The 11006-nt window shown below is 43.6% G+C and overlaps 2 protein-coding genes across 2 annotated transcripts; both read left to right on the forward strand.

Annotated features, from left to right (window-relative positions):
• The first annotated feature begins 869 nt into the window (after positions 1-869).
• Positions 870-5273, forward strand: LOC134503423 (uncharacterized). Its single transcript, XM_063312225.1, has 2 exons — positions 870-2102; positions 2839-5273. The coding sequence occupies exon 2, from the start codon at positions 2875-2877 to the stop codon at positions 4219-4221; it is 1347 nt and encodes a 448-aa protein (XP_063168295.1). The 5' UTR covers positions 870-2102; positions 2839-2874; the 3' UTR covers positions 4222-5273.
• Positions 5274-7029: 1756 nt separating this feature from the next.
• On the forward strand, positions 7030-10689 carry LOC134503513 (protein NKG7-like; the record flags this gene model as incomplete). The annotated part of the gene is made up of 4 exons (XM_063312313.1): positions 7030-7363; positions 8198-8347; positions 9209-9343; positions 9645-10689. Coding segments are annotated over 4 exons (660 nt in total), but the record flags the coding sequence as incomplete, so codon positions are not given.
• Positions 10690-11006: the final 317 nt, after the last annotated feature.

The raw sequence follows: 11006 nt of genomic DNA on the forward strand, positions 1-11006 counted from the left end.
GCTGGTTCACGTGGTCCCCAGGGATGCAGCTTGGCTGAGCGGATCTTCGGCCCTTGATGTAAGGAGGAAGACCTTCTGTGAGATTATGAGAGAGTCATTTATAACCAGGGCGCTGCAGGCCCCAGCCTTGCTTATGTGATCTGCCCATCTCAGAGGAGTGAAGGAAATTCATAAGGGCAAAGAGATGCATGGATTTATCTTTCTGCCATTTCTCTTTCCCATGCAACATTTCTAGGGCGCATCACGAAAAAGCTTCAACGCCACCCCTTTAGAGAAAATAGCTGCCCCCCAACTATCTGCCATTAAGGACTAAAACAACTCTACTAAGTAAACGTGGAGACTATAAGACAGTGTTTCTCAACCTTAGCACCTTGGAGATGTGTGGACTTCACCTCCCAGAATTCCCCAGCCAGCATGGCTGGCTGGGGAATTCTGGGAGGTGATGTCCACACATCTTCAAGGTGCTAAGGTTGAGAAACACCACAATAAGATTTCGGGTTGTCATATAACACGTGTCAACCTACATAAGTCCCTACGCAACTCTGCTGAGCGCCAGCCACCGCCTGCATTCGCTTCGCCGCAATATTTTGGACACCCTAAAAATACAACTGACATAAGGAGTTACACTCCAGATACATCTACGCGTGATCCTTTCTACTCAGGGAGTGGGAGACAGAAAGACCTCTCTTGGTTGAGCGGGGGATGGAGAGAGAAACAGGAAGAGAGAAAGAGAAAGGGGAAATAAAACGACCTCAAAACTCTACACCCTCCTTCCTCGCTTCGGCGATTTCTTGTTTCATTAGCATTCGGTCCGCCCCCTCCGCTAGCCACGCCCCCGCCCACCCCGTGCTTTTTCTCTGCGAGATCGAGGTCGCCTGCTTGCGCCCCGTGGGAAGAGCGGGGGCGGCGCACGGGTGGTGAGGTCCTTCGGAGACGGAGGCCGCGGGGCGTTTCTTTTCCACCTTCTCCCCGGTACCACCTGTGGGGGTTGGAAGGGCCCTCTCGGTCCCGATCGGTGCAGAAACTCTTTCGCGGTGGAGAACCCCCGCCCCCAGTGTGGAAGATCTGCGTTCCCCAAACTGGCTTAAGTTACAGGATATGCGTTGGACTAAAGCCGCCGGCTGGGGATCATGGGAGCTGTAGTTCAACAGATCTTAGGTCCTACAGTATGAAGAGGGTATCTGGTGGATCTTTGCGGGGGGTGGGGGGAGTTTGAGCTCTGGAGAAAATAACGCTGACTCCTAGGCTGTCCTTAACTTGGGCAAGTATGGACTTCTTCGGGTAACTACAGGAGTAAGTCAACTGCCACGGAGCGCTAGAAAGGAGAGGTGCTGGGTTTCTAATCAGTTGGCAACTGCTTCCTGTTTGTTTGTTTGTTTATCATATTTGTATATACACCCATCTCACAGAACTTGACTAGGGCACTATTAATTCCAGAATAGGTTAAAGGTATATTAATTTAGAATTTTGTTAGATTCTCAATAAAGAAGCTGATGAATGATCTCCACATGTCATCCAGAAGCATATTAAAAGTACAAACATGATTTGGGTTTGCCCAATATGCTTAACTGGGTACTGAACCCATATTCTGTGTTGACCTACTAAATCATCTACTAGGCCAGTGTTTTTCAAACGTGGCAACTTTAAAGATGTGTGGACTTCAGTTCCCAGAATTCCCCAGCCACCACTAGGCAAATGGGTTGGGGCAGTACAGAATGCAAACACCTGAGGCTGAAATTTAAGTTTACCACGCTGGGTTAATGCACCCACTAATCTTTTCCAACAAGTTGTGTGAACCTGGCCAGTCTCTCCTAAAACAGCAGGCATGATCCTGTATTAAACTCTGTTAAAATGAAGCCATGTTTTTTCTAAAGAATGAGTTAAGAGCACGCGGTATAAACACTATGTCATACATTTTTGCTAAATATACCTATACTTATAATGATACTCCTTTTCAGAGTAAACGAGTGTTGTGCAGGGCAGAGAAAGAGGGTAAGAAATAGCCCAGTATTGCCAACACTTACTGGCAGCAACTTCTTAGGATTTGAAGCAGGAGGATTCCCTCACCCCAAGCTGACCCTTCTTGGAGAGACCTTTTGCAGGTAAAACAGGTGCTCTTTCCAATAACTATTTGCCCTCTCTCATTGGAAACTAATAACAGAGGAAGGGGGGAAAGAGAGAGAATGATAGTTTATAAACCACAGTGACTAAGTTCTTTAAATTTCCTAAGGGTATTTATTCATTTTTGGCTTACAGGTAGTCCTCGCTTAACGCCATTCATTTAGTGATGGTTCAGACTTACGATGGTGCTAAAAAACTGGCTTGTGACCAGTCCTCACACTACGATCACCGCAGCATCCCCCATGGTCATGTGACCACAATTTGGGCACTTGGCGACCAGTTTGCATTTATCACTGTTGCAGCGTCCAGTGGTCATGTGATCGCCATTTTCAACCTTCTTAGCCAGCTTCTGGCAACCAAAATCAATGGGAAACCCAGTTATTCACTTAATGACCATGTGGTTCACTTAATGCCTCTGGTGATTCACTTAACAACCACAAAAAGGTGGTAAAATCGGGTCAGATTCACTTAATGACCACTTTGCTTAGCAACTAAAATTCCAGTCCCAATTATGGTCGTTAAGCGAGGACTACTTTTATTGTGATGGTTGCATTCTGCTATTGTGTGTTTCTTGTGGCGGACAGGGCAGGAAGATGACATACAGATTTACTGAGATGGCCTTTTCCTCTGTAGAAAAAAAAAACCTGCCCTGTTTAAAATACGCTGGAGAATTAAATAGTTTTTTTGACCACTGATTTTGTGTTCTTCCTCCTATAGTCTTTGTGTCTTCTTTAGAATCACACAGAAGGTCCTATGGCTGAGAATCAGCTGCCCGCTAAAGGCGATGCCCCAGTCTTGGTGCCATCTGGGTCATCCTCCAGTGAATTGTCCACGTCTGGAGCTTCTGAGCTGCATCCTTTCTCCCTGGGACGTGCATCATCATCAAGCAATCTGTCCTCCTTAACAGTCCCTGTGCGCTTGGATGTCCTCTACTTCTTGCTTAACAGTGCTGCCAAAGGGGCACAGGGTGCCCTGGCACCCCTACCTATTCACAGTGGGCAAGGGTCTGTCTCTGCATGCCGTTGTCCGGTTGCTGTACAAGCCATGAGCTGCTGTAACAGCTGCCACCCCACCTCTCGCAATGCTTCTGACGGTGTTCCTTATGCCTGGCGCCCCGGTGGGCCTCGCCATGATGAACCAGCTTGTGGAAATTATGGCCATCATGGAAGAGTGAGCCCTGGAATCCCAGACAGGCAAAACAACAAATGGGTCAGGGTTGCCCAACGGAATGAAGGGAAGAGTCGGTCTGGGTCCCTTCAAGCAGATTCGGCAAGGGGATGGAAAAGATCCCAGTCTCCATTGGGATGGAAGGAGAAGCGGAGAGATGAAGGTGGAAGGCATGGGAAAGGGGACAACTGGCAAGGGAAGCAGATGACTTTCAGGAAGGCCTGGGACAACTGCAGAGGAAGCCTGGCTGAGTCAACCCCTTGGAATTCAGGCTCACTGGATAGAAAGAGAGAAGGCACGTCATCAGTTGGGGTACCTTCTGTAAACATTAAGAAGAACCAAGGTGGAAGTTGTTGGCAAGCAATGTGCAGAGCCCCAGAAGACCAAAGACATTTGGGCCATACCCAGATTGGATGGCAAAAGAGCCAAGGGACACGTGAACCTGCTAGCTTTGTAGATAGGACTGTGGCTGCTGAGCTGGCCAATACAACTGGCCAGGATAAAAGAGAAGATTGGGAGGCAGAATATGAGAATCCCCAAGAAACCTCCAATGCTCCTGAGAGTATTTCCATTTCTTCCTTTCAGAGCAAAAAAATAGATACTTCCAAAGCAGGAGGTAGTTATGATGTAGAATGTGCTCCATCTGCTGATCCACCCAAACAGAAGCTGGAGACCTCTCCTCTTCCCAAGTCAGTTTCCAAAGACCAGGCAGCTACATCTCCAGAGAGGGAACTCACCAAGTTTCCCTCAGATTGGAGTAAGAACGGCAGGTTTGCCCACTACCTCCAGGGCCTTTATTCTGACATGCCAGGGAAGTCAAGCTCTGAAAGTTCCACAGATCTGGCCATCAGTACAGATGCAGAGTCATCCAAACTGGAGGAGGAAGAGGCTGCAAAGAGTGCAGCTGATGGGGAATCAAAACCTTGGGAGTAGATTATGGCTGGGAGATTAGCTAGGAGGAGAAAAAGAGGATACTATGTAGTATACAGGCCTAGGATCTAAGAGGAGATTTCCCCAAAAGTTTTGATCTCTGGAATTTCAGAGCTGTTTAATTGGTTAAGATAGAAGTTTGACTCCCAATCTCTGTAGGTGGCGGTGAGGTTTCCTTGTTTTACGGATGTGCCTGTGTTACCTTTTATTCATGGAACAAGGGTTCTTCTGAGATAATCAGGTATGCCTGCTATCCATTCCAAAATAGGCTAAATAATGGGAATACCATCCAGTAAACACAACCAGTATCCAACCAGATACTTTCCACCTGAAGAGAATGGAAAAAGCAACTGAGAATCATGTTGGTGGCATCATCCGCCCTTAGTCCAGATATTCTAGGATACATCACCAATGTAAAGCTACTTCAGATTGTGTTAACCATCACAGCTGGGATTGTTAATTTAGCAGTTTGTTATGATAGACACATCCTACTGACTCCATACAGTCACCCACATGGGTGACTTCTACAAAGCCTCCATTGCGGGTTCTGTAGAAATAATCCATGATTTTTAAACTAGGGTCTATCTGGTTTGAACCCAAAGATTAGCCTGTACCTGATCCACCAGCTTAAGCAGGGGAGGTTTGAAACTTTTGCAAATCTCAGGATACAGACTACCTCATTTCAAAGATTGTATTATTTCAGTACATGGGAGAAACGGTTACCAAATCCCATCTGTAGCCTGAAAGAGTACTATTCTAGGCCGCTAAAAAGATTTTGCACACAGAGATGGGTATGTTAATTTAATGATGCTGTCTGTCTAGTATATTTAAATGCATTAATCTAGCTGTTTAAGCACTCACGACTGTTAACACTGAGGTTGTTTAGAAAGCTGTAAAAACATCTTTATATATCTTACATAGTGAACCTGGGTTTAAAAATCCAAGAAAAGCATCACTGGTGTTTTGAAGTACTACACAGTAGAATATTATTGTTTCCCCTAGGGGAAGATGTGTATTCGTTTCTTGTTGCAATAAAGTTGGCATCATGTTAGCAAGATGGGCTGTTCTTTTTAATATTTATTTATTTAAACTTGAGCAGAGTTGTCATTGTGGGCATTTCAAGGATGCAGATAAAGTTAAGGTTCAATTTTATTCACCTAATTTTATTTCTCCAAACAGAATGGCATGATTAAAGAAGCGTGGTTGAAAGAGGACACCGGGGAAGTTAGAAATGAGATCATCTCCCTATATAATATAGCAGTATTTTATTTTTATAAGACCATTTCTCTCTGTATAGCCACTGTTCGTTTATTTCTGTTGATGTTGTAGATGCCTGTATTTCACTATTAAAAACAATTTAAAAACCCAGTGACTTAAGATGGATGGATGGATGGATAGATACTGATAGAAAGGCCAGTTTAGCAACTTCTGAAGGTGCCCCTATGTAATTTCTGAAGTCTCTTGGTAAGGAGTCAGAAATGATACCATGGGGTCTATGCCCACCTTTCTCCTTTCACCTCTTCCTTCTCCTCCTCACACTTCTGTCCCTTCACAAGGAAGTTTATAAAATTTAAATTACAATAAAAACAAAACTCTCTTCCCCTTGTTGTGCAACATTGATCTAATTGGCCAGAATCCTTGGGGACCGAAGAACCCAAAAACCTCATTGGTCGGAATTTGCACCCATCAGTGCAGATTCCAGTGGTAGCCTAGGAAACCAGTGGTGGTAGCTGAGGCAACCAGGTTGGTTTCAGAAGAGGTTGCTGATTCTCCATCCTTGCTTCCATTGCAGAGATACTGCCCGAAATGGCAGAAAGGTGTGGCTGTTGGACCTGTTGTGGGAGGGAGAAAGGGGTAAGGTCTAAAAAAACTGAAAACCTTGACCTGCATTTTGTCCTCCCCTAACGTTTCAACAACATGAGGAAAGTACAGTGGTGGTTCTTAGCTGATCAAGATTGCCCCACAAACATCTGTAGAAATAATGAATCATGGCATTTGTAATTAATTCCTTGTCCCTGCAGATTTTCATATTCCCATTTGAAAAGTTAGGGGTTTTATATAGTTGAATTCTGTTCACATAAATAGGTTATAAAGAAACAACCTTTAAATGTAAAGAAAGGATAGATGTACATAGATTTTGATTTAACATCTGTTTTAATTGTAATTCTAATTAGATGAATTGGTTAATGTCTACAGGTTTAATGATCAATTTTTTTTTACATGGAGTTATTTCAGATAGGTGCGTGGTGATAGGATGTAAAGTAAATACATTGATCAATCCACTTAGCACCAAAAATATAAATAATATTTCGCTATTGTTCTCCTGGCCGCCTCTGCATGAGTGCTAAGATGTACCCCATTCTACACATTTACACTGTAGGTTCTAGAGACCTAGGAACGAAGATGATTTGTAAGAAATTTGTGTAATAAAATCAGAGATTGTACCAGATTTGAATGGGTCCTTGGCATCCTGTAGATCAGTGTTTCTCCCCCCTGGCAACTCTAAGAGGTGTGGGCTTCAACTCCCAAAATTCCCCAGCCAGCAAAAACTGGCTATTATACAAATTCCTGATCAGAAATTCCTGGATTCTTGTGTGCCTGTTGATTCTTTCCTGTCCAGCCGGCCAAGGAGAAGCCTGACAGTCTCATCCATGAAAATCGTAGTGGGTCATCCTTCTCTTAAGTAAGAGAACAAGTAGAACAAGAAATCTCAGAGGGATATTTCCAGCACAGCCTTGGGCCGCAACCTGAGATCCCCCTGCGCCTTCTACCAGGCTTTGTAGACAATCCCCAGGACTTTTCTCCAAATGACTATTAATCAGGATTTTTAAAAAAAATGAATTAGGAGTAATCATATTAATTCATTTAATTTACAGTCTTTTTCCTCATCCTCCATACAGAGAAGCCACTTCCAGTGTAATTTCTTTAACAAGCGTCTCCAGTTTAGAGGCAGACTTGTCTTTCTTGACCCAACCCCTGAAGATCAGCAGTGGAATTTGCTCAGCTGGCAGTCTGCTGTTGGAATATATGTCCTTGAGTACCTCCTACTGGGTGCTGGAGACAACTCACAGAGGCATGGCTCACAGTGGTCTCTGGAAGATCTGTTTAGATCCAAAATGCAATCTGTATCAGTTTAATCTCTTAGGTAAGATCTCTCCACTCCACCTTGTCATACTTAAGGTTGATGCTCATCCATCCATCCATTTACAATCTGGTTCTCAAAGGACAGGATTTGCACTTAATGCAAATACGCATTCAGGGCTGCTCCCAGTTTTGACAAGCCCTGGATGCTCTTTTTGGGCTATTTCAGTTGTTGTGTCAGCAGTTGCACCAGCTTGTACAGAGGTGGTGGTTTTCCCAGCCCAGAAAAGAAGCAAATTGAATTTTAAATGAATTTTAAAAGGCAACACCTTTGAGCCGAACTCAAGATGATGGTGATTCACCATTGCTTTTTTCCAGCATGTTAATCTGATTTTCCAGTCTATCCTCTAACCCTGGATTTTCCCATGCAAACACTATTTCAAGATGAGAAAACTTTGGCTAGGTGCTGCTACCTAGTTGGGCCAAACTGAATTTACATCCCAATTAAAGACCAACTAGGTGGAGGTGTAAAACCCATCTATTTTTTAAAAGTTCACTTCAGTGTGCATCTCACTTCAACTTCCACCACTACATTTGTGACAACAACAGGAACTGACCTCGGGGTTCATTTTACCTTAGCATTTTTTTTTACATCCCAGAGTTGCAAGCAATGGTGAGCCAGACTGGAATTTTCAGATTTCTTTTTTAAAAAGTTGTGGAGTTGTAGGGTTGTTAGTAAAAAAAGGGGCATAAATGTATTGTAGGTTGGATGCTTTGTATGGGGGTTATTATTTAGCCTGGCAACTTGCTGTTAAATGTTGTGGCTTGGAATACTCTTTGAGGCACAAGGCAGTTACACACACCCACACCCACTAATGTTTTCTTTTCTCTGTCACAGCTTTGCACATCCATGTTACCCGTGCCTTCCTGCTGTCTGCACTCTTCTGTGGCCTCATAGGATTGCTTTTCATTTGCGTCTCTTTTGAACGTAAGAAGCTATACAATGTATCAGTGATAAGAGCAGCTGCCATCTTCAGCTTCAGTGCAGGTTGGTGGTAGGGCCGGGCAGCACTTTAGAATTACTCCAAACAAGGTGTTTTGGAGTGGGTACAGGGTGCAAACACAGCCTCTGCCTGCAACTCTTTAAAAGCAGCTGGGTCTCTTTCTGGAGTCATGTAGCTCTGCAGCTGCTGCACAATTCCAGGACAAAACTTCCAGGGAGGGCCTATGTTCATGCCTCCACATGCTCAAGGCATCTTTTAGGAAGCATTTCTCAGCCCTTATTTGTGGGACTTTGTAAATACAGATCCCTTCCCTCAGGGGCTGAACCTGTGCTTTGCAGGATGCCGCAGGTTTGAACTCAGGTATTTCCTGAAATTATTCCAGCTGTCAAGCTCTTTGGCATCTGTCTAGAACCAAAAGGGGTTTTCCAGACAATCTTTGCTTCCCAAAACAGCTCAGGCAGATTAAAAAGAGGGAGCAAAAGAAAGATTCCCTGCCTTTAGGGTCACAATCCAAAGGGACGGGTGGAGGGAGACCAGCTCTTCCAGAAAGAAATTGTGAGCCGTTGGTTGGCCTTGGTAGACAGTTCAAGCCAGCTGGTCACATGCTGGAGCTCCTGCTCATTTACTATGGTGTACGTCTTGCTCATATGGATGGCTCTGTGGTTGATCAATAGACCTAGACTGGGCAGTCCTTCAGTTCCTTGTCCCAGGGCAGCTCTAAATTAAGAGTTGGTGAACATAAGCTGTCCTTAGTGGAGGACAGAAGAGCTTCAGCCATGGTGTTCTTTCTTGAAAATAAGGGGTGCAGACCGCTTGGTTGATGGGTGAGGGTAAACTAGGCTGGTCTCAATAGTTTCAGCTCTCAATAGATTCACACACTTCTTTTCCTTCCCTTTTGGCCGTAGGTTTCCTCATCCTGGTTGCCATGTCTCTATTCACGGCCACTGTTAGAAGATCCCCAGCATACGCCCAACATTTACTAGTATTTGGCTCATCCTTCAGCTTGGGCTGGGCCTCCATTCTTATGTACTTCATCACGGGTGAGTTGTGTTTTCTAGAAGGCCTAAAAGTCCTGCAGTTGCCTCTTCTTTTCTACTTTTCATGCCCATGTAATGCTTGTGCCACTAGTGATGGTTTAAAGGACTTAGTTTCTTGCCTTTGGCCATGCTGGCTGGGACAGTTGGGAGATGAAGTCCAAAACACTTGAATTGTCAAGGCTTGTAGACAGGTGTAAATAAGCACCAGGCCTCTTTTTTTAAAATAAAATAAAATAAAATATTACTATCTCTGCTTTTGACTTAGGTGTCTTAATATACCTCATTTTTTTCTTTTCTCCCCCAGGTATGCTACTTTTGCTGACTGACAAAACCATCGTTTCTTAAGTGTAGGCATCTACTCTTCCACTGGGACTTTTTAAAAAGTCACTCATAGCAGATTTACTGGTTTCATAATCATGGAAACAATTATGCGTTGGAGCATTTAGCTGGGGCAAATGCAACCTTATCCTGGGTATAAGAAGAAAGTGTCACTTTTCTTCTTGTTCCAACGTAATTGGACCATGATTTGCTACTATGAATGGCCTTCAGTCAGTTCTCTCCCAGTTTGACAGAACATTGAGCATGGAATATTGTTTGACAGCTGGATATGACCATGGCTTGCTATGATATCCCAAAAACTATGATCTGGGGAAAAAATAGGAGCTTGCTTCATGTTTAAATCAGAAATTGTGGTTTGACCGGTTTCTGATTTGCAGCTAAGCAATGGCTTATGCTAATTTCACATAAGTTGGGTATCGTAATGAGTCACAGAGGGCTGAAGCCAGGAAATGAGAAGAGATAGATAAGAAGAAAGCACATGTGAAGCTACTCCATGGCACCCATTGTAAATAATATCTCATTTGTCTTCATGCACCTCAAAAAGTCACCTTAAAACTACATTGCAGTTGTCAGCAAAGGCAGGCAATATTTCAGCCTTTCTCCAACTGAAAAGGAGTCATGCGATGCGTAGGTTTGCTGAAGGAGCATTGGCTTCAGGCGTGAGTGAAGATGTGATGCAGTGTGGTGATGGTGGTAATATGGTAATATGGACATCTTAAAGAGAACAGTGGTGTCCATTTTGTTTAGGCCTTGTCATCTGAGGAGTTATGTGCAAATGCATGTGAATCTGGCATGTAAATATCTCTTTGTGGAGATCAATTTACCTGTGAATTGTATTTGTCAGTGAAAACATATATGAATATGGTTTTGTTTGTTTATTGTTATCAATAAACTCTCCATAATTATGTGTTTTGCCCCATTGTTGCCCATCCTATCTTGTTCTATCCAGATATTCTTCTAGATAATGCCTGTCTTGTTTGAAATTAAAGAAGCAATTTTTTAGTGTTAAAGTGTGCAATGATTTTTTCCCACTGTTGGCATGATGAAATCTATAAAGGGTTTGATGTAGGCTGAAGAGATCCAGGTTAAATATGTGTTCAGTCATAAAGTTCATGGGCTGGTCATAGTATATTCTTTACACATTTTCATCACGGGAGACTGGAATGCTAAGGTGGGCAGTCAAATGACACCTCGAATTACAGGTAAGCATGGCCTGGGTGAACAAAACGAAGCAGGACATAGGCTGATAGAATTTTGCCAAGACAACTCAATGTGCATAACAAACACCCTCTTCCAGCAACCTAAGAGATGGCTTTATACATGGACT

The sequence above is a fragment of the Candoia aspera genome, chromosome 10, assembly GCF_035149785.1.
Source record: "Candoia aspera isolate rCanAsp1 chromosome 10, rCanAsp1.hap2, whole genome shotgun sequence".
NCBI lineage: Eukaryota > Metazoa > Chordata > Lepidosauria > Squamata > Boidae > Candoia > Candoia aspera.